Source organism: Rhineura floridana, chromosome 6 (genome assembly GCF_030035675.1).
Source record: "Rhineura floridana isolate rRhiFlo1 chromosome 6, rRhiFlo1.hap2, whole genome shotgun sequence".
Lineage (NCBI taxonomy): Eukaryota > Metazoa > Chordata > Lepidosauria > Squamata > Rhineuridae > Rhineura > Rhineura floridana.
Window position 1 is genome coordinate 71,129,792 of NC_084485.1, and position 24,199 is coordinate 71,153,990.

The 24,199-nt window shown below is 45.0% G+C and overlaps 1 protein-coding gene across 6 annotated transcripts in view; it reads right to left on the bottom strand.

The window, feature by feature from the left end:
* Positions 1 to 24,199, bottom strand: part of FOXP4 (forkhead box P4) — a 196,369-nt gene that overhangs the window by 19,758 nt on the left and 152,412 nt on the right. For all 6 annotated transcript variants that reach the window (XM_061632295.1, XM_061632296.1, XM_061632298.1 and 3 more), the window contains 5 exons: positions 22,434 to 22,521; positions 19,080 to 19,163; positions 14,486 to 14,687; positions 14,308 to 14,384; positions 1,562 to 1,663 (listed from right to left, as the gene is read on the bottom strand). In XM_061632295.1, the coding sequence (XP_061488279.1) occupies positions 1,562 to 1,663; positions 14,308 to 14,384; positions 14,486 to 14,687; positions 19,080 to 19,163; positions 22,434 to 22,521 (553 nt within the window). The remainder of the gene's footprint in view (positions 1 to 1,561; positions 1,664 to 14,307; positions 14,385 to 14,485; positions 14,688 to 19,079; positions 19,164 to 22,433; positions 22,522 to 24,199) is intronic.

The following is a 24,199-nucleotide window of genomic DNA, read 5'->3' on the forward strand; positions in this document are numbered from 1 at the left end:
GGGAATGGAGATACTAACTGATGGAGACTTAGCCAACCTCCCATAAGGAATCTGAACAGCAGAGGAGACTGGGCTAGAGTCCTGTTAACCTTGTTTCATGTACAAGGTTGTCTTCTGTTACAAATATTAAGTTGCCTCCTCATGTTTTTCTTCCCTGAGGTTGAAAATTGAGCATTAACAGCTCTCACACATAGTATTTCCTTTCAGGAGACCATCTGCATTCCAATGCTCTGGAAAGCCAGCCTGAATGGTTGCTAGTTTGGCTGAAGCATTGTCTACTTGCCACATGCAATGAGATACCAGTCTCCGGGTTATCATTAACCTTATTTTCTATTTCTAGCAACTCTAACTCCCCTTCTGCTTTTCCTGTAGGCAAGCCACGTGCATGCCAGTACAGACCTATTTCTGCAGCCTTATAACGGAACAGATTGGTCACATGCTGTTGTCACCCACCCACACATCACCGCCTCCACCTCAGAGGGCTGAAACAGATTCTTCTGAGATGGAATATAGTTCCCTGCTTTGTTTGACCACACAGGCAATTTGACACATTTTAAGTTAAATTCTCAGTTTGTCAATTGTGCTGAGCACCCGTGGCTCTCTCACTAGGATAAGGTACAACTACAGGGCCTAGGAAGAAAGCCACAGACACAGAGGAATGTTAGCTAGGAATTTCTACCAGTACTCCCTGCTTTGAGAAAGCTAGTAAGCATTGATCCCAGCTCCTTCCCTTGACAAATCTCACAGCCACCAACATTATTGGAAACAGTGCAAAACAAACAAACATACAAAGATAGGGTGACTCACACATCTCCTTTCCCCACTTTGAGTAATGTCCAAAAAAGGGACATGCTAATCTTACCTGTGGCAAGTTCCAAAGGTATGGGAAACTTGCACATCTGATTATAGGGGAAATGAGCAATTTTCCCTCCTCAGATTTTACAGCAGAAGCAGGAAAAGTAGGTTGTACAAGTCACTCACTTATCGCTTCTGCCATTTCTGTCATCTGAAGCCATCCTCAAATACACAGAGTATACTACAAAAGGCAGTACATCCTATTTTATGGATATCTCCTTTACCATAGTATCCGAGTACCTTAACATAAATTCTAAAACATAGCTAAGTGAAGTGGGAAACTGAAATCTGGGTATGCCGCCTGGTGTCATATAAAAGCTACTACTAAATAATCCTTCCTCTCCAGATCTAAAAGGAAATAGCGAACATGCAGAATTGTATTCTGAACAATTCTAGGATCTTGTTGTACAACTCCAGAATGGAGTCTTTAGCAGAGTGTTGACAGAGTGAATGGCTTTATATGCCATAATCAATTAACTTCTGTATAATTCCCAATGTCATATCCACAACAAGGTTGCACACAAGATACAGATCAAGAGTGGACATGTGTGGCTGCCTAATACCCCCAGCCCTATTGGAGAACCTCTTCTAACAAAAACTGTTTTGGTATGAATTCTTTTGGCATGTCCTCCAAGTTTAGCACTAGTTCCATATTAAGGAGTGTGTATGTAGTAAGACTGCATTAAAATCCTAGACTAAGCTTTACCTTCCAGGTAGCTGTGTTTCTCCTGAAGTAGGCAAACATCCGTGTGAACCAATTGTAGATTTCATTCAATGTTAGCTGCCTGTCAGGTGTCTCAAGGATAGCCTGTATTGAAAGATGAGGAAAGGTTACTCACAGACATCAGCCCTATCAGTTCATCTCACCACCAGTCCGAGGCAAATATTAATGAAGATTTGTTAGAAGATTCTGCAAAATACTGCTGTGTATTTGGCACCTTTTCAACTACACATTTCAAAGAGCTGAATTTAGGAAATCCCTGTTTCTCACTTGATGAATCAGGAAAGGACTGATATGCATGAAAAAGCCACCATGTTCCAGTACTACAAACAGGTTTCAAGTTGTACGATGGTACCTCTCCCCACCTCAAACAATATACTTTTAGTGAAGGAGTTCATGAAATCATTGAGAATCAAGTAACTGAATGGTAAGGCATTGAAACCGATGTGCATGTATGCATGAACCATATTCCCTCTTTTAAAAAATACAGTAGAAACCAGCTATATTGCAAGGAAATTACTTGCTCTGAGGTTACAGACCAAAGAAGTAAAAGCTAGGATTGATACATCTTATATACTGAATAGTCAGGGTTCAAGTAAAAAAGGAGGTTCTGGAGCTCACATCTGCCTAGTAACCACACAATCATAATTTGGTGCTCTACACCCTTCGGCTAGATGCAATCTAGCTAGCTTAGCAGTAGAGGAACGCACTCTGTACATTCGGGATGTGGAACCTCAGGCTCAGGAGTGGGGTGGGAGGCAAATGCTGCTCTCTAGGCCTTTCTTCCTGGCCCTTGGGAATCTGCCAAAACCACCCCCCCTCTTTCCACCCACACCCTCTCCCCAGGCCACACTTCTCACTGGACTTGCTTCACACCCTCCTTTAATATATATAATTTTATGTAACAAAATGTATATGCCACTTGGTTGTAAACACAATCTGGCTGGAATGTGTCCTTGAACTACTGCTTGCCTGGATGGAGACCGAGAGGGGTGTGTGACCATGTGTAGGAATTAGCCTACTGTACAAAGGTAAAATTCACATGTACTGCTCTGCTCATTTTTGCCTCTGACCCTGGCTACCAATGGCAGCAGGTATACGGCTTAGGTCCAGGTTATCTGTTAGATCGTATCTCCCCCTATGATCCTGCCCGGACTCTGAGATCATCCGGTGAGGCCTTACTTTCTACTCCTTCTTTTTCACAAGTTTCTCTTGTAAAGACACAAAATATGGCTTTTTCGCTGGCTGCCCCCAGATTGTGGAATTCCCTCCCCAGTGAAGTACGATTAGCTTCCTCACTTCTTTCCTTCCATGCTAAGGTGAAGACGATCCTATTCAGACAGGCTTTTAATTGAATTGGTAATTAACTCTTACCTTGTATTTGATTTAATTCATTTTAACTATTTCAATTCTGTATATTTACTGTTTTAACTCTTCATGATTATTTTTGTAAGCCGCCCTGGGTTCTTTGGAAAAAGGGCGGGGTATAAATATTTTAAATAAATAAATAATAAATGTGGCCCCTGGAAGAGTGCCCACAAAGGCCCTCATGCTAAGCATGCCCACCCCTGATGTATATGCTCAGAGGTCTACTTCTTCAGCCAAGTCTACAGGTGCTCAAGAATACACCCACTGGTAATATCAGGTTCCAAGGCCTTATGGAAGCTTTTGAAACAGATCTGGGGATGTGATATGTAAGATCTACAGGGGTGCTGAAACTTGTTTTCTTATGCTACTTAGGAGAATGACCAGGCTTCATAAACCTAACTGCAGAATGTTTGCTTGGATAGAGGAGACCCTCTTAAAGGTTTGGTCAGTTTTAGGTCTGACATATCTCTGTAGGTTAGTATTACTCCCTAGAGAGCTCCAGACACTCTTGGATGAGACCAATTATCTGGATCCATTTCAGTCGGGTTTCATGCCTGGTTTTGGCATGGAAACAGCCTTGGTTGCCCTGTATGATGACCTTTGTTGGGAGAAGGACAGGGGGAGTGTGACTCTGTTGATTCTCCTTGAACTCTCAGTGGCTTTTGATACCATGGTATACTTCTGGGACAACTCGCTGAGTTGGGAGTGGGAAGTACTGCATGGTGGTGGTTCCGTTCCTACTTGGTGGGTCAATTCCAAAAGGTGGTGCTTGGGGAACACTGCTCAGCCCTGTGCATTCTCCAGTATGGGGTTCCGCAAGGGTCAGTTCTGTCCCCCATGCTGTTCAACATCTACATGAAACTGTTGGGTGCGGTCATCCAGAGCTTTGGAGTGTGTTGCCATCAGTATGTTGATGACACGCAGCTCTATTTCTCCTTTTCATCTTCTTCAGGTGAGGCTGTCAACCGGTGCCTGGCTGCGACAATGGACTGGATGAGGGCTAATAAACTGAGGCTCAATCCAGACAAGACTGAGATGCTACTAGTGGGGGGTTCTTCTGACCAGATGGTGGATGTCCAACCTGTCCTGGATGGGGTTGCACTCCCCCTGACGGGGCAGGTTCATAGCTTGGGGGTTCTCCTAGAACCATCTTTGTCACTTGAGGCTCAGGTAGCCTTGACGGCACGGAGTGCCTTCTATCAACTTCGGTTGGTGGCCCAGCTATGCCCCTACCTGGACAGGGATAGCCTGGTTTCAGTTGTCCACGCTTTGGTAACCTCCAAATTAGATTGCTGCAATGCACTCTACGCGGGGCTGCCTTTGAAGATAGTTCAGAAACTTCAGCTTGTGCAAAATGCAGCGGCCAGATTGGTAACAGGGACCAGACGGTCCGAACATATAAAACAGATTCTGGCCTGTTACCTATATGTTTCCAAGCCCGATTCAAGGTGCTGGTTTTAACCTATAAAGCCTAACACGGCTTGGGCCCACAATATCTGATGAAATGCCTCTCCCGATACGAACCCACCCGTACAATACGCTCAGCATCAAAGGTCCTCCTCCGAGTGCCTACTCCGAGGGAAGCTGGGAGGCTGGCAACAAGGGAGAGGGCCTTTTTAGTGGTGGCCCCCAAATTATGGAATGACCTCCCCGATGAAGTTCGCCTGGCACCAACATTGTTATCTCTTTGGCGACAGATCAAGACTTTCCTTTTCTCCCCGGCATTATAACAGCATGTGCTGAGCTCTGACCCCAGGTCTTTTACCTTGTTTAACAGTGCTTTACGGTTTTAAACTTTGTATGGTTTTTAAAATTGTATATTTGTTTTTAATGTTCAATGTTTTTAATTTCTGTAAACTGCTCAGAGAGCTTTGGCTATGGGGCAGTATATAAATGTAATAAATAAATAAATAGAGAGTAGTTAAATCATATATTTCCATTTAGCAGGAGATACCCTTATGCAAATGCACTTACACCCCGCTTCACATATAGTAAGCCTGGCTGCTGGAAACAAGCCCTGGTTAGCTTAAACAAAGTACTGAGTAGGACCACTCCAGGTTACTATGGAGGGAGAGCAAAAGTCAGTGCTGAAGCATCCTTTCCAAGTTCCAGAGGAATGGAGATGACTGAATGAGTTGATTAGGTGAGTGAAACATAGCCGCTATTGCTGGAAACCAGGAGTTGCACCAGATCAGATCTGTACAAGTTAGTTAGAATGTACTCAAACATTCCTTACTGAACCAAACTTGTACCTTGCAATCCCGATCCCAATTATGTAGACTAAGATCAATAATTTTTACATGAAGCTGGTTCACTCCTGCCTTGTTTCATCCTTATCCCATGTCTCTGGCAAAGGTAACTGAAAGCAGATACCTTTTACCAGCTTTGTTTGGTTTGTCAGCTACAGCCATTCCTGGATAGGGATAGCCTGACCTCTGTAGTCCATGCGTTTGTAACCTCAAGGCTGGATTACAGCAATGTGCTCTATGTGGGGCTGCTCTTGGTTTGGAAGCTCCAGCTGGTGCAAACTGTGGCAGCCAAATTGCTGACGGGAGCACATGGCCGACAACATGTGTCCCCACTTTTAAAACATCTGTACTGGCTGCCCATCCACTACCAAGCCAGGTTCAAGGTCCTTGTATTTATTTAGAAAGCCCTGAGCAACTCAGGTCAAGGGTATCTTATGGACCACCTGAAAGCTTATATCCAAGCTTGATCACTGAGATCATCTGCAGGAGCAGCTCTAGTCATCCCCTGAGTTGGCAAGGTTAATTCAAAATCAACATGAAATTGAGCTTTCAGTGTCATTGACCCAGTTCTCTGGAATGCTCTGCCAACAGGGATTCAGCAGGCACCATCTGTTTTAAGTTTTAAGCGCCTGCTGAAATAAATGGAAATTCTTACTGTGAATTTCTCTTCCCAGGGGTTCCTGGAGGGCATTGAGATTCTCAGGATGGCGCCTCCCCCCGGCACGACAGGCATGGTCCTATCTTCTAATTACCTCATCCAGGGGGAGGAGCTATCCTGTCCTCCAGACCGACTGGAAGATCAAGGACAGCCCCTCGACCCTCAGTGGAAAACTGTGTGTCCAAACTCATTAAAAGAAAAAAACGCCATGGAACTAGGCAGAGAAAAATGACAGAATGTTAGTAAAAAGATAAATTAGATAATGCCATGAAATCCCCAGGGAGGTCCTAACTACCTCCCCCACATGTGCGGCGCTGGCAGAAGCCACTATGAACTAGCGTGAGTAGACTAATGGCACCGGAATGAAGAGGTCGGGGAATGCCCTCCAGGAACCCCTGGGAAGAGAAATTCATGGTAAGAATTTCCATTTATTCCCCAGTGGTTCCTGGAGGGCATTCAGATTCTTGGAATGTACTAGAGCCCAATGACCTCCTGGGTGGGATTCCGGGTACCAACAAGTCATGCACGAACTACTCTTTGCAACATCCTCCTTTCGGCTGCGGCTGCCAAAGCCCAGGAATCGATTTTATAGTGTTTGGAGAACGTATGCAATGAGGCCTATGTGGCTGCTCTACATATGTCCTCAATTGGGAAACTCTCCTTAAAGGCAGCAGAAGTGGAAGCCTCCCTCAGTGAATGGGCTGTGAGTCCCACCTGTGGTGATTTCCCCAAAGTCTGGTAGGCCTGAACAATTGCCTCCCTGAGCCACCTGGAGATGAAAGAAGCCTTCAAACAGGCTTTTGGGGTGGGTTGGGTTTTATTATTATTGGTTGAGATTTTAATGTAACTATATGTTTTAATTTTGTACGTCGCCCAGAGTGGCTGGATTGCTAGCCAGATGGGCGACTAATAAATTTAATAAATTTAATAAATAAATAAATAAATAAAAAGAAGATGAAACCTTCCTTCCCCTGGTAACCCTGCCAAAGGAAATGAACAGAGCCTCTGTTTTCCTGAACCCAGAAGTCCTATCTAAGTAAAAATGGAGGGCTCTGAACACATCCAGAGAATGCCAGGCCCTTTCCTTGGAAGGAGTGGGATTAGGACAGAATGATGGGAGAACCACCTCCTGTGCCCTATGAAAAACGGAGTTAACCTTAGGAATAAAGGATGGATCTGGCCTCAGGACAACCTTGTCCTGATGAAAAATACATAGCTGTGGATCGGACGACAGGGCTCCCAGTTCTGAGACCCTGCGCGCTGATATGATAGCCACTAGAAAAACTGTCTTGAGTGTCAGGAACTTCTCCTCGCATGTAGCCAGTGGGTCAAAAGGGTGCCCCATCAAGGTGGAGAGTACCCAGGTTCCATGTAGGAAACGTATGAATCACTGGAGGATTCCTCTGCCCCACACCTCTGAGGAAACGTCAGCACAAGGGATGTGTGGATAAGGAAGGATCCCCCTTGCAACCCAAGATACTGCTAATGACAGCCGCTTGCAGTTTCAAAGTATTGGAGCTGAGCCCTTTGTCCAACCCTGCCTATAAGAAACCAAGTACATCCACCACTGTCCTAGAGGCTGGGTCCCTCGAATTGGCTCTACACCACTCCACAAACTTTTTCCATGTGGAGCCATACGTTTTATATGTGGAAGCCTTCCTAGAGGCCAGAAGAGTATCTAGAACTGCCCCCCCAAATGCCAACTCCGCTCAGCCTCCACACAGTTAAGCGAAAGAGCTCTGGAAGTGGATGAAGAACTGGTCCCTGCCTCAGCAGGTCTGGTCTGATAGGAAGACACCATGATTCCTGAACAGACAGATGGAGAAGCTCCGGAAACCAGGGTCTCCTTGGCCAATATGGTGCTACTAAGATCACCTCGGCCTGCAACTGTTGGATGCGTCTTACAGTCTGTAACAGCAGAGGAAAGGTGTAAAGTAACTCCCTCAGCCAAACTGTTGTCAGAGCATCCCATCCCTGAGCCTCTGGATGCTGAAAATGTGAGAAGAACTTTGCGGGTTGGGAGTTCTGGTATGTTGCAAAAAGATCTACTTGTGGGACCCCGAAACATCTGATGATCTGGCAGAATACTTGGGGGTGAAGTTGCCGCTCAGCCAGTCTGCTGTCACATTTTGTATTCCAGCTACATGTTCCGCCTTCAGTGACCTGAGGTGAGACTCTGCCCATTGGAACAGGTGAGCTTCCTTTGCCAGGGCCTTCGACTTCGTTCCTCCTTGATGGTTGATGTATGCCATCGTTGCCACGTTGTCAGTTCGCACCAGGACATGGGCCCCTATGACGTGTGGAGCAAACTTCAGTAGCGCCAGTCTCACTGCTCGGAGCTCCAGCCAGTTGATGCTCTGGTCCAGTTCCCTGGCCTTCCAACACACCCTGTGCCACGTGTGACTCCAGGTGTGTCCCCCCCGCCATAAAAGCTGGCATCTGCCATGCGTACCTTCCTTACCGGCGTCTCCAGGCTTGCTCCCCTGAGTAGCCTCTGAGGAGACTGCCACCACCTAAGTTCTTGGCGCAGAGACGAGCTGATTGGAACCTGCGTCCCCTGGGATTGAGCAATTTGGTCCTGGAAGGGTATGAGTGCTTGCAACAGGGGTCAAGAATGAAAATGGGCCCAGTTTACTAGGTCCTGGCAGGATACCAGCATCCCCTTGAGTTTTGCCAGTTCCATCAGCTCTACCGCCCTGGATGAGGTCACCTTTAATGTGACCTCCTGAGTGAGCCTCATGCGGTATTGGACTATTTGCACCCCCCGATGGGTAATGTTCTGCATGGGCTCCAGGGTGCTCTTTTCAAAGTTCACCACAAAGCTGTGGCTGGTAAGGCAGGACAGAGTGGTCTGAACGTCCCTCATGCACTGGTCCCTCGATGAGGCCCAGACAAGAATATCATTGAGATACAGGTGAACCCACACCCCCAGGGTCCTCAGATGAGCCATCAGTGCCACTAGGACCTTGGTGAAAGCACAGAATTTTCTGTGCTCCTGTCATATTGGAACATGGAGGTATTCCTCTGACAGGTCTATGGAGGCCATCCAATCGCCTTGGTTGATGGCCTCTAAGATGGATTTCAAGGTTTCCATTTTGAATTTCTTGTAGGCCATTCTCCGGTTGAACCATTTGAGGTCTAAAATAGCCCTTGTCTGTCCATTCTTTTTAAGATGAGAAAGAAAATTGAGTAGACTCCTCTGTTCCTTTCCTGAGCTGGTACTGGTTCCACTGCGCTGATGTCCAGTAGATGTTGTATGGCTGTGAGGAAAGCCCTGTGTTTGTCCGACTTGGTCGATTTCAGGGTCCAGATGAATTTGTCTCTGGGGCACCTTGAAAATTCCAAGGAATACCCTAGGAAACTGTTGACAGGACCCAGCGATCAGAGGTTGTCACGGTCCAGACTGTCTTGAAGTCAACCAGGCGTCCCCCTATGGCTCCCTGGGGTGCCAATGACCTGGTGTCAGGATAACTGTCCCTTCTTCACTCCCTTCTGGAATTTAGATTGGGAGGGATGAGATCTTGACTGGTTGGAACTTGTATATCTATCTTGTCTTCCCCACCGGGCCTTGTATCCTGATTACGTGCTTTGGAGATGGAAAGGCTTTGAGCTCCGAAAGGACTGAATCTGTTTAGACTTACGTTCATCCTTCTTTGCCCCTGGCAGCACCTTCTGCTTGTCCCTAGTTTCAACAAGGACCTTTTCCAGTGGTTCCCCAAAAAGCTTGCCCCCCTCGAAGGGAGAGTTGGCCAGACGCCCCTGGGATCCTGGGTCCATGTCCGAATGACGGAGCCACAGGTTACGTCTTGCCACTGTGCTGGAGGCCATTGCCCTGGCATTAAACATCATAGCGTCCTGTGTGGCATCCACTTGGAAGGGTTCTGCCAGAGAAATCTTCTTCAGACCATCTTTGATGCTCTTGGGAACGTCCTCTCTGCTGGCCAGCTCATCTGCCCACATCATGTTTGCTCTAGCGAACACTGACACAGCCGCTGAGGCTCTGAAAGCGGCTCCTTGCGCCTCGAAGTCTCTGAGCAGTGCCAACTCAACCCTCTTATCACAAGCATCCTTAGGCCCCTCTTCCCCCTCTGTTGGAAGAAACGCAGAGGAAGAGAGAGCAACCACTGGCTGGTCCACTGCTGGTGTTCTAAGCTGTTCCATCACCACGGGGGCAAAGGAGTAATGCTTGCTAACCAGCTTGTGAAGTGGTTCATGTTTACCTGGAGTTGCCCACTCTGCCGACCCAGCTCCTGGAAAGAGACTGGGAAAGGGAGAGTAGCTATTCTGAGGTGGCCTCCGGGGAAGGCTGATTTAGACCCCTTGGAGGAAGTAGAAGCAGCTGGATCAGCTTCCTTAGGTTGCTCTTCGGGTAACTCCAGGATCCGCCTAGTTTTGGCAAGAATTGCAGGAAAAACTTCTGCTGGGAAGAGTGTCCCCCTTGGGGGAGGGGCTTCCAATTCCTCCTCAGGTAGTTCCCCTTCCTCCTCGTCTGATGAGGAGCACCCCAAACCTGGTACAAGCCCCAAGGCAGTGGCGGCCTTATTACTAAATCTCCTTTTGACCCCATGTCTCCCCTTCTGACTATGGGAAGAATGGGCTCTCTTATGCCTATGCCTGCCCTTCTGGTTCCTCCTATAAACTGATGAGGAAGAAGAGGCAGATGAAATGGATATGGAGGAGAGAGATGAGGATGAAGATGTGGGGGAGGGCGACTTTGTCCGCCTCCTCTTTTTGTGACCCTTTTGGGAGTGATGCCTTCTCTTTTGAGGAGTGGGCAACTGGGAAGTGCAGAGTCTGGGGCTGGTTCCTGGCCGAGCAGTCCCAGTCCGCCTAACCTCTTTTGCCACGACTCTTCTGACCCAGCTGAGAAACTTTGGGAAATCTTCCTGGCCTGGAATGGAGGGGGGGCGTGTGAAGCACTATTTACCCCCTCCCTCTGGTGCTCCTGAGCTCTAAAGGTCTGTTCCAAGTGGTGGGAGAGAGATGGTGACTGCTCTTCCTTCATCTCGCTAGTTTGCGCATGTTCACAGCCTTCCAGGGGGCTGCTAGCCATCACAGGTGAACTTTACCAGGCCCTCCAATCCTATGGTGGGGGTAGGAGAGGACTGAAGTGGTGTAGGGGCATAATGCGGCTTTCCCACCTTTCTGCTTTCCCGCCTTTCCTGATACTCTTCGCGGCAAAGCCAGAGAATGTGTCCGCTCACTTCTGCCCTCCTACACACGGTCACACCTCCCTTAGATTTAAGGAGAGGGTGAGAATCGCCAAAGGCCAGCTGCTGCCACTGCCTCCATGCCTCTTCTTTAGGCGAGAAGGCACAAGCTTCGCCACCGGCTAACTCCCTTGTGGCGGGCTCCTAGGCCCTCTAATTGTTCTCACGCTCCCTGTCCTTATCTAAAGAGTTTGGGGAGGGAAGGGGGAGGGAGGGGGAAAAGTCTAAGAGAAAAGATAAGAGGATTAGCCAGAACAAAGAAGAGGAAAGAGAGGTGAGGAATCTAACAAAAGAAGACAGGCTGGCTCTTAAGGAGCTCAGCCAGACCCTGACCATCCACCGCAAAAGGCAGGGCCAGTCTGGAGGACAGGATGGCTCCTCCCCCTGGGTGAGGTAATTAGAAGATAGGACTCTGCCTGTCGCCTGGGGGGGCGGAGGTGCCAGCCCGAGAATCTGAATGCCCTCCAGGAACCACTGGGGAAATCTTTCTATTCCACCAGGCTTATGCAGGCAATTAAGAAGATGGTTTTTTGCAACAGCTGACCTTTGTTTTTATTGTATTTTTAACGTTTTGATTTTATGGTTGTTTTTTTAACCTGCTGTAAACCACTTTGATGTTTTTAACGTAATAGTGATATACAAATGTTTTTATAAATAAAACAACAGGTTGAGCCTTCTGTTTACTAACCTGACTCAGAGAACAATTCAGGCATCACATGGGAGGAGGCACTCAGTACTTGGATATCATTAGTGAGGTAAGGAGTGTGATGGAAGTATGCAGAATTGTGAATAAGGTGGAGAGAATAAGTTAGGCTGCAATCCAATACACACTTACCTGGGAATAAGTCCCATTGAGCCCAATGGAGCTTACTACTGAGTAGACATGTATTGGGTTGCCGCCTTAGTCTCTGCATTAAAACATTAGATACAGCTTGGCATAAACCAATGAAGTGGACAGGCAGATTGCAAGACAAACAAAAAATAACCTGGCATCTAACTAGTTTAGATGGCTTTTTAAAAAAAACCCTTAAAACCAACATTTCGTGGATCAAGGCAAAGAAATGAAGGATGGTTTACCAATGGCTATTAGCCATGGTACAGCCAAAAACTGATACGTTAAGGAAAAAAATTATGGGCAAACCCCACAAAATTCTCAGAATAATCATATATACATAAACACTCCAATAATAAAAACTGAGCAGGCCAAATCCTATGCGTTGAAATACATTTGTATCACAATGAAATACACTGTATTGGGGTTGGCATACTAAAGTTTAATTATGGAGTGTCTGCAAGTATGATAGTTATTTTTGTAATAAAGAATTTTGTACATTTCTTTCTCTTAACTTTGTTTTAGCTGTATGAGTTTTTCTTAAGAATTATTTTTGCCTTAGGTTGTTTGAATATTAAGCATGGTAGCTAAAAACAAAGCTCAAATTCAGAGGTAGTATGACTGCTAGATGGTGGAGGCAAACAGGGAGAGAATAGTTCATCATGCCCAATTTTGTGAATATTCCAGCAGCGTCTGCCTGATCCCAGCTGGGTACTAGACTGCATGGCCATTTGGTCTGATCCAATAATCTTAAACATAACACTGCATGCAATAGGGTGTCTAATGCTGGAGGGAGGTGAGAGGAGAATAAAGGCATTCCCACACTTTGGCCTGATTAATGAAGGTGGTACTGTGTTTGAACATGCCAAGTACTGCTTGCTCTTGGAAGAGCTTGCTAGATCCCAGCTATCCCAAAGATGTTAACCTCAAAGAGCTGAAACAGCAGGAAGGGGTCCCAGGAGCATTTCTAACTCAGCCTTTTTGCATGGCTTTAAAAGACCAATGCCAGCAAGCACATCTTAGCATCTCTACTAAGCATATTTTTACATGGAGAATGAAGGCATGTATTTAGCCAGAGAACAACAGAGCTGTAGGTCAGAGCCACAGAACATTATCATACCCTGTACCCTAAGCTACAGAGCCTACTTCAGTTAACTGAAAGGCAGGGGGTGCCCACACAATCCAGCACCACTAGGGAGCAATAGAAACCATCCTCCCCAGGGAATTTAGCTTTTGTCAGAGATGTGCTGTTGGCAGCTCTGGAAACAGAAGGTTGCAGTTCATCCAAGAAACTGTGACACAGTAAAGTCCCACCTGCTGTGCCTGAAAGCTAAGGCTGAAAAGAGGTTTCAGTTGTTACGGACCACTAAGGCTGATACTGACAAACTCTATTGCTTATACTCTGACATAACAGGAAACATTAGAAGTTATGTTATAGTTTGAAAATCGGAAACATTGTGGTGCAGGAAGGACAAATGTGAATACTGCTCCCCCTGCAAACAGCAGCATAGTGTTCAAATATCAAGTGTGACTACCAACAGCATGTGATTCAATTATATCACCCAATAAATTAACGATTCAGGCAGAGCCTATTTTTCTCCTCACAAAGACTACCAACCAGGAAACAGTATTGTTCAAAAAACCCCATTTTAAATGGAGACTTACATTAAGAACCACAAGGTGATTCTGCAGAAGTGACTTTAAAATTACTGCACTGGGCAAGTTTTGAAAATCCCTGAAAACAGTGAAGTAGCAGATTCTTATTGCTGGAAATTGAATACATCACTGTCATTTCAGTTTCTGAAAACTCTCCCCACCTTCACTCCCTCCATTTGTAGCTAATGCATCTTTTACCCAGAGGACCAGAAAAGCACCATGTCAGAGCCAGTGCAATAGAACTAAGCTGATTTGCACTATTGAATAAATCAGAGAGCTGTTAACCTGATCATGTAAAGGACAAAGAGGCACTGAGGTCACAACGTAAGGCAGTGATGGCTGTAGATAGAGCTCAAAATCTTAGTCTCCAGGCCTCTGACTTTTACACAAAACCAAACCACAAAAAGAGTGAATTATGCGCTTGTCCATTTACCTTCAGTACTGGAATATCTAGCATTAATTGAGAAATGCATGGTTGGGTGAAAAACACAGAAAGAAGCCAGCTGGATGGCTCAAGACCACAAAGGGTTTCTGCAGTACAGCAGGAGACACAAACCCATGTTTTACATTAGCCAGATTCGCACCCCATCCATTGACCCAAACTCCATTTCCAAGGGCAACATAAGAAGATGATTTCTAGAATGTACTGCTGACAATCTCAACCACTTGCAACATTCAAGGTGAGTGTGAACAATTGCTACCTGTTCCTGGTCTGGCTGGCACTCTTGTACATTTCTCCAAAATAAAGAGTTTCTCACCTGCCGGATAAGCGAGGCGTATGTGAAGGGGGGGCGCACATCTGCATTTTTGTAAAACTCATGATTCTGTGCAAGTTCTAGGGGGAAGAAAGAAAGTTATGAGGAAAAGAAAAGCACTCTCTAAATGAACAATGCAAAAGCATAAAGATGCAGCAGTGGCTTCCCCAGCTGCTCTCACCTGAAGAGATTGGCGTGCAGAACTTCTCTGAGTTCCTCCTGCGAATAGGCCCAACATTGTGTAAAGTGGATGAGCTGATAACAGAAGGACCCTGCCGCAATGGAGTAATGGGTGCAGTAGCAGAGGTGGGGGGATGAGGTAATCCATCAGGGAAGGTATCAGAAGTGCTCTTGGAGAGGGTGGCGCTGGAAACCAGGTTCAGCTGTTCAAAGAGGATGAAAAAATATAATTAGAATCAACCCAGGAGACAGAGGTGTATGGGTAAACAATAGTTTTGTTTGGAAAAGGAGATAGGTGTTTATTGATAAAGATATATGGATGGGTGAGACACACTTCTTCAGTCAGCTGCAGAAGACTGAAAAAGTCATCCCAAGTAAGAACTTGAGACTCACCAACCACAGTGGAAAGCATAGATTTGGATGGGAAAAATCAGATCATATTCTGCAAAAGTTGGATGAATCCAGAAACTCTTTACTAGCTACACAAAAGCCAGTTTGATGTGTGAAGGAATCATATGACCATCTAGCACAATATAAAATATTATTTCCTCCCCCAATTTTTTTAAAAAACAAACCCATAATTCCTGTTTCTACCAGTTTTTAAAGCCAACAAGAAGCCAAACTTTAGGAGGAACACTTTTCAGCTAGCCCACTCCGCCACCCATGCAGATGGGGGCTGAAGTTATGAGACAATGGCTTGAATACATCCAAGCATGGCCTATGTCTATGAATGTTCACTCAGAAGGAAGCAGGCCCAGGTGAGGACCATTAGTCAGCTCATGGCTGTGACAAGGTTTGATCCGAGGGCTTCCTGGCCTAAAGCTCTTAGCCACTATGTTTACACCACCTCCAATGACGTTGTCCAAACTGCATTTTAACTGGGACAAATAATTATCTGCTCATTTCAGGAAGATAATCAGGTCATTGTTTGTGGATTTCATTTAAAAAATAGAATGTATGGCATTATCACAAGTGTCTCAGAATATTGGATGAGGAATTGGTTAAGTAGCAGGAAGGTATAAATGGACAGCTCTCTCAATGGAGGGATGTAGAGAATGGAGTCCCCCAAGGATTGGTATTGGGACCTATGTGTTTTAGCTTAAATGATCTAGATTTAGGGGTGAGCAATGAGGTGGCTAGGTTTGCTTATAATACTCAATTGTTTAGGGTTGTTAAAACAAAAAAGGATTGCAAAGAGCTCCAAAACGACCTCCCCAAATTGAGTGAATGGGCTGTAAAATGGCAATTGCAATTCAATGTAAAAAAGTGTAAAGTTATGCATATTGGAGCAAAAAATCTTAAATTTCACATATATGCTCATGGGGTCTGAACTGGCAGTGACTGTCCAGGAACGAGACCTTGGGGTTACAGTGGATAACTCGATGAAAATGTCAACCCAGTGTGCAGCAGCTATGAAAAAGGCAAATTCCATGCTAGGGATCATTACGAAAGGTATTGAAAATCAAACTGCTGATATCATAATGCCATTATATAAATCTTTGGTGTGGCTGCATTTGGAATACTGTGTACAGTTCTAGTCACCTCACCTCATAAAGGATATTGTAGAGATCAAAAAAGTTCAGAAAAGGGCAACCAAAATGATCAAGAGTTTGGAGCGACTCCCCTATGAGGAAAGATTGCAGCATTTGAGGCTTTTTAGTTTACAGAAAAGGTGAGTAAGAGGTGGCATGACAGAAGTGTATAAAAGTATGCACAGCATAAGAAAGTTGATAGAGAAAAGTTTTTCCCCTCTCTTATAACACTGGAACCCATGGACATCCAATGAAGCTGAATGCTAGAAAATTTAGGACACACAACTGAAAGTACTTCTTCACACAGCTCATAGTCAAACTATGGAATCTGCTTCCACAAGAGGCAGTGATGGCCACCAACCTGGATGGATTTAAAAGAGGGTTAGATAAATTCATGGACGAAAAGACTATCAGTTGCTATAGCCACGATGGCTATGCTCTGCCTCCATGGGCAGAGACAACATGCTTCCAAATACTAGTTACTGGAAACTGCAGGAGGGGAGAGTGCTCTTTGCACTCCTGTTTGCAGGTTTGCCATGTGCAACTGGTTGGCTACTGTGAGAACAGGATGTTGAACTAAATGGGCCACTGGCCTGATCCAGCAGAGTCTTGTTATGTTTTTATGGAGCAATGCTAACTCAGAATACAGCACAATTCCCAGTAGTTCATCAGCACTATCATCTATAGCTATAATCTAACATTGGCAGATAAGGATAATCTTTTGAAGAACAACAGCATTCATGTACAATACTATCTCTTGCTAGAGCCAAGAAAGAGGATTGCACTAATTTTATTTTATGAATAACATTATTCTAAAACTCCAGGGCAACTTATAAGCCATATAGTGAAGCACTGCAAAAGTAAGTATGAGGAAAATTGAGTTAACACACATACATTTGTATACTATTTAAACCAGTAAGTTCCTTGGAGTTAGGAATGTAACTCTGGGGCAGTGATATGCATGTATTTTCTTGTTCCCTTCCTCAAAATTACAACCTTGGCCACTCCCTTCTCATGAACAGGAGGGACTTTTAGAAACAGAGGGGAAACACACAGTGGGAGGACAAAGACAAAAATAAATATTGTTAATGATGCAAGTTCTTCCACAAGGGTCCCATGCACACACACAGATATGAACTAGGACCTCAAGAGAGCATAGATGTCACCAGCTGCTTTTCCTGAGATAGCTGTGTCTCAAACAGCTTGGAATGGCTGATAAGACAGTATAACAGACAATAGACAAGGAAGCAGCCAGTGGCACACCCTGTAGGATAGACAATTGTAAGGTATGTTTGTACCAGCTTTGATTTCAAGATTAGGTGTGCTGTTTCAGCACTTCATAACTCCAATTAACAGTGCTTCCCAGATTTGCTAGTCCCCCAACTGTCCATGCAGCTGGCAGGACTGCCACAAGAAGTGCAGTATTTCTACCTGGCTGGCTTTCTAAGCTGAGCAATGAGAGCACAAACATGGTTTGGATGTGACCTGCCTTATCCCTTCTTATTGTGTGCAATAATAGGTCTGGCTGTCTGGACATGCTCTGTGAGCCATTACATAAAGGCTGCCTCATTGTGGCTTGATGTTCTGAGAACAAATGATTCCACCTGCCTGTAAGAAGGGCTAGCACAGGACACTATGACTATGAGTTTCATTTATATAGCACCATCAGCATGCATGACAGTTTATAGAATCCAAGAGGACAAATTCCTGTCCCAAGGAGCTCATCCAGCCTATGCAGTTTGAGCTGTGCCATGCAGAAATGGAAGTGCAAAGCCTAGAAGTGGATTAAGAGACAACAGCTAGAGGAAGGTCCTTATATGTTAAAAGCTGTAAATATGGTAAGTGCGGGTTTATTAAGGAATATATGGTAAGTGAATTGAATGAGAGGGGGGAGAGCATGGGTTGGAAGGCTGGAGAATGCTGGATGATGATTGGCTGAGTGTTTGAATGGCTGAAGGTATAAATGGGAGGATGACAGTTGAAAGGGGGTCGGTTGGTGAGAGTTTTTGGAGAGTCGTTAGTGGAGAGTTATTTGGATGGGTTGGTTGGCAGAGTTCTGAGGGAGGGTTGGATTATATCTGGCTGATATTTAGACAGTATATATATGACCAGAAACATAAAGAGTGACACTATATGAAACCATACGCTTGTTAAACATTCCTAAAGTAATCTTGTTATTTCCTGGTGTTATCAAATAAATACTTTGATTGGTTTACCAAAAGCCTGATCCTTGGCTGGGAATACACAGACCAGAAGGGAGGGCAGGGTAATTACCAAGGCTGAAGGGAAACTGTATCACATGGTGGCAGCGGTGAAGGGAGATACTGTAACAATGTCAAGTATCCAGAGCAACCCAGGATTTGTAGACAAAGATACAAGGGGGTTGTGGACAGCAAGGGCACCCAGACACAAAGTAACAAGCTATAGAGAGACTGAGGCAAAGACTCTAGCAATATTGTTTACAGGGAGTGACTGGTGGTGCTGCCTAGCAGTGGGAGCTTGTGAGATCTGTGCTAGAGCAGAGTGAGAAAAAATAAAAACGGCGATCCTGACTGGTGGTGTCCTGAGGTGGTGCCTAGTGAAAGGCGGTAGCCACAAGCAGGTGGGAACCTGACAGGGGGAGCCAAAGGTGGGATCGTCACAGAAGGCCATTGTTATTATAAAGAAGGGATAGCTAGTTGGTGGTTTCATGGGCAGTATTTGGCTAGCATTATAGTATTATCTGACCCTCCATGACTGACTGATGCCCGAGTGTGTAAGCAAGTTGCAGTACAGGAAAGGATTCTGGAAAACTACGAGTGGTCAGTGTAGGCGTTTCAGTGGAAGGCAATGTCTTCATCACATCATCATGCCATCTACTTGAAGCCTGGTGGCTCATAGTAACTCTTGGGAAACAGTCATCTTTACTCTGAGGTTAGCTATGTCATCATGGCTAGGGTTGCTTCAGCCCTGAATGATGCCGCCTAGACCACATGGGCCCAAGGCTTGGGAAGCTGGCAATGACTATTATAAAAGAAAGAAAGTTAGAGAGCCCTGGTAAAGAATAAGTAGAGCATTGCTTACAGGTTGACTGAATGGCTTTGGCTCTGAAGGTCTCATATGGAGGTGGGCCATCATCGCCTGGAGACGTTCACTCTCTTTAGCTAGCTGCAAAGAAAACCAAACAGCGAGTAATTTGTTTGGGGGAAGCATACTCCCTTTGGTAGCCCATTCACTTGACCAATGTATTTAGAAAGGTGGCCCAGTTAAGTACTCCCATCAATAATCATGTCCTTGAATGGTTCCCTCTCCATCAGCAGGGATCACACACAATCCTTTTGCTTGCTCCATTCAGCCTCAGTGTGCACATGCCATCCTCTTGTCTTGACTTCCTACATATAGTAATGTGACAGCACTGGGCTGTTCCCTTTAGCTCTTGCTGTGCTGGCTTCAAACAGCACTCCTGTAAAGGAAAAACTGCCATCCTCCCTATCACCTCAGTAACACTGAATATTCCTGAGAGCTATGAAACTGGCTAGAGTATCACATTTCCAGGCCTCTAAAGAGCTGCCTTCTCCTATGGGATATCAAGATCAGGATAGAGTATGTGGTTGTATTTGTTGCTCTGGTACATCTGCTGTGTGGTAACATAGCAGTGTCAGTGAACATTACTGTAAAGGAACTGGATCTGGATGCACAGAGAAAAAAGTCACTGAAAAGTGGAACGGCACATTATGAACACCCTCTCCCCATTTCATCTGTTGCTTTTTCACTCAGCTCTCCTTATTTTCATCTACCATGGCTTTAAGTTGATCTCTGTCTATATCCCAGGTATCAAGATCCTCATCCCCTAAGGAAAGCTACTAGATCACTTCTACCATCTTTCCTTCTGTCGTCCTTTACATCTATACTTTCCCCTTACCTTATCACTAGTTCATATGTCTAATCTTAACTCTCTCTCTACACTACTTCCTCTCATTCATCTATCATTCCCATCATGCCTTTCTGAACCCACCCACTCACTTGCCCATCCATCTCTCCAGATGTGCAACATTGCTTTAATTGCATGCTCCTGGGGTATGTGTTTATTTCTCAGTGTGCGAAGAAGGGTGAAATATTCACTGTGGCACAGGAAGAGAGTTTGAGTGCTGCAGCAGCAATGGGATCTGACACCATCTCCCTTTGTGTCACCTTCCCTTTCTGAATGCTCCCCTCAAACTTTGCCTCAGTTCCTCCTGACCTGATGGGCCCCTATGCAGAATCTAGGACACACCCAAAGAGGGCATTTCTCTCCTCTCCCACCAAGTCTTGAATCCCTTCCTACAACAAAAACAAAAACAGAGAGGGCCAATAAGGCAGGAGTTAAAGGCAACAGCCAGAGTGGAGTTTGTTGAAAGTTTGAGAGACTCTGACGCAAGGACTCTCTGGCACTGCTGTGCCTCTCATTAGAGCTGACAGATCCACTCTCGTGATGTAGACACTCTTGCTGCCAACACAGCAGGAGCTCTTCAGTGAAAATTTTATAATTGGGAACTCTGGTGGCAGCTTCTCCTTTTCACGCACGGAGCTTTCTGCTCTCTTCAAGGATTCTCTCCCCCACATTTTTTCTTTAAGCACCAGTAATTGCTTTCAACCTTTTGCTTTAGGGAGTGTTTGGGAACAGGATAGAATCACACGGTTTGACTCAGTTTGTGTAACAATCTTAACTCTGCTCTTTTGAGTGCTACACTCCTTTCTTTCTCTTCTCTCTTTTTTAGTGTGCATGAATGCTGCATTCTCTTCTAGGTTCTCCATCTGTAACCACTGGCTTAGTTTAGCTTCCAACCGAGTCTGCCTGTGCTTTGTGTTATAGCTAGCTGGCTCCTTGGCACTCTCCTTCCACTGCCACTAATCCTGCTGCTGTGGAGATTCATGTTCCAGAGAATGCTGCTTTCATCCATGCACTGCTTCGCACATATACCATCTAGCAAAATGGATAACAAGAACCCTCTGCCCAATTCCTCCAGAGTCCATCAAGCAAGCATCAGTGCTGGTGGTTTCTGAGAAAGAGCTGGAAGTAAGGAATGGAAAAACAAATAGCATTCCCATTTATTTTCCATTCAGGCAATACTTATTTGTTTATTATTTATTTGTTAGATTTATATCCCGCCCTTTCTCCCAGTAGGAGCCCAGGGCAGCCAATTATATCCAGCTTTACCTGGTCCTACACATTGTACAAAAAAAACAAAAACCCTTTCCTCATCACCCCTTGCAATGCCCTCTTCCAATTTACCAATGTTGCTGCCTCCGGGTACTTGTTTACAATTTCTCTCAGCTCCAAACTGGTGTTACAGGACCAATGCGGCTGCCACTCAGACCAGTAGCAGCATATCTCTTCCTCTCACCCCTGGCAGCATCCATTAATACAAATCATGTGTGATGTCACCACACTGCAAGTTTCCCTGCTCTTCCCTTCCATCTTCATTAGCTGTCATTTGTGAGGGTGAGGAAACTCACAGCACAATGACATCACATCAGATGTTTTGTATTAATGGATGTTCCCAGGAATGGAAGGATATGTGCTGCTGCTGTCTTCACTATCAGCCACATTTTTCTCCTAAGCCTACATCTGGCCTCAGAAGGCCATGAACTCATTTGGTGACATTCCTGCAAGACGTTCTGTAGTCAGAGAATAAAGTCTTGGATTATAAACTAAATGTTGTGTACACCCTTCTGAGCCCATTTTTACGCCTGCAAATTTCAGCAGGCATTGCTGGATCCGTTTATGGTTGAGTCACATGGCCAATGTCCTCTCCCCAATCTGTTGGGTGGAAACAGATGGTTATCAGCATAATACAAGACAGGAGCAATGAAAACTATGAACACTCATGGCCTGCCTCTGATCCTGTGGTTGCAATCTTCCTATGCTAGAGGATCAAGGATACCAGGCAAGCAGTCTATAAAACCACTCTGTCCACACAATAGATAATAAAAGTCTTAAATTGCTATCCATGAAGAATATCCCCCCTATATGTGAGCAGTTCTCTGATTCATATCAGACATATACCCACTGACAGGTGGAACAATGAAATGTGAACTGGGTGGTACAGAACAGACGAAGTTCTGGTGATTTCCACCCTTACAACAGTGAAAAGAGTTCTACTGTGGTTATGGCGAGTGGTGCTGGCTGTATCCAATCTGCACTTCTGTTTCTCCATCCAACACTGGGCACACATTGCGGCAGAGGACAACTCAGGGATGACTGCAGGAAAACTGACCAGAAAAAAAATGTCAAAAGTGGCTTTTGGGAATCCTTAAACTAATGTAAAAGGACTCCAAATTAGTCCCTTAGGCACACAAGTCCCAAGTGCAACTGTTTCTTGACCTTGCTCTGTTCAAGTATTTCGGCTTGAACATAGATTGAAATGAACATGGTTCATTGTATACATTTACACTCACCTGTATTTCCAGCTGCTGTACCACTTGCATTTGAACTCGACACTGAGCTGTGCTCCGGTCATCAAGTGCATGTTCTGTATTGAGGTGTCTAAAAACAGAAGATATATATAAAAAATAATATGAATAGTGCTTGGACAACCAGAAATCCTTTGACAACTTTTGCCCTTTTATTGTGATTCTTTAATATGCTGCAATCCAGGCAGTGCTTTATCTATTACTTTTTATTTATCACATTTTTATCCTGGTCTTCCTCTGAAGAGCTCATAAGGTTATCGAATTTTATCACCACAATAATACTGTGAGGGAGACTAGACTGAGAAAGAGAGTGACTTATGCACAGCCCATGATCTAGTTGGCATCAATGCTCAGCAGGGATCTGAGCAAAAGGCTTCCTGATGTAAGCCCACTACTCTAGACATAGAGTAGTTAAATGCCCAAGAGTAATTGCATCCAACCTAGTGCCCTCCAGATGTTTTGAATTACAACTCCCATCTGCCCCAACCAGCATGGATAATGGTTAGAGGTTATGTATGCCGTAGTCCAAAAGATCTGGACTATTCCAGGTTAGGGAAGGCTGCCCTAGAGGATTTATAGTCTGGAAGGACAAAACAACCAAATGGTTAAATGAAGATCCCAAACCACAGAATGGCAAAGTGTCATGAAAACAAATCAGTCAGAAAAAGAGTTCTACACTCCTATGTCCCAATTTTCCATAGTTTTTTCTTCAGCCGGGAGAGATGGATTATAAGGACAGAAAAAGCATTTTCCTTCCTGCATTCCAGCAGCAGCTTCTCCACAGTGCGCTCACAGCTATGCCTGAACAAACTACCCTTCCCTCCAGTTTAAGCCCAACTGCTGCCAAGCTCTGGTCCATGACTGAAGCATCATAGCTTTTTGCTATACAAAGTTTTGCTATATAAAGCCCAAACAAGCCTGGACTTTAAATTCCATTTCAAAGATTGTATCTTTTAACATGAGAATGTAAGCTTTTTTAATGTCAGCCAATGAACTAGAGGGAGTGCAGGGAATAAAACTCATTTTACTCCAAAAGCCTTAGCTTAGTTGGTCAACAACATTCCATGCAATGTTTTCTTACTATTTTAAGCTGCATCAAGACATCCCAGTTGGTGGAAGCAGGATATGGCTGTCTAATGTTGGGAGGCTCCTTTTGGACCAGTCAGTTGCATATGGTAACACAGGTGGAAGCAATTCTCCCTTTTGGCCTTCCCCTCGCCACATGAAAAATGCTAAGATAGGCTTTGAAGGAATACACAAGTGCCCTGCCTGTCTGCCTCAAGTCTGTTGCAGTTGGCACCTGTTGGCTACTTAACAGTGATCCTTCAGTAGTAGAAAGTGGGTGGAGGCTGGCAAGATTTGTTAAAAAGTTCATTTCACAGACTAAAACCACACACACTGATTAGGCACACAGGCTGTGCTTCCTACCAACCCCAGCTCTTCCAAACATCATTTTCAACCTCCACAACATTCTTTTCTGAGGCAGTGGGGTGGGAGGTGGAGGGGGGGGGGATGAGAGCGAGGAGCGGCATGCATCCATGTGGATGGGGTGGGGAGCATGTGTAGCAAGTAAGAAAAGCATGGGGGGGGGACCTGAACAAGCAAGAAAAGAAAACCCGTCAGCTTCATCTGATGTCTTTGCTAAAAATCTTGGCTACAAAGAGATCTAATTGCAAATGAACTAATTAAGTAAACCTCTGACGAAGCGTGAAAACAATTTGTTTGACCCTGACGCTAGCAGAGGGCTCTTA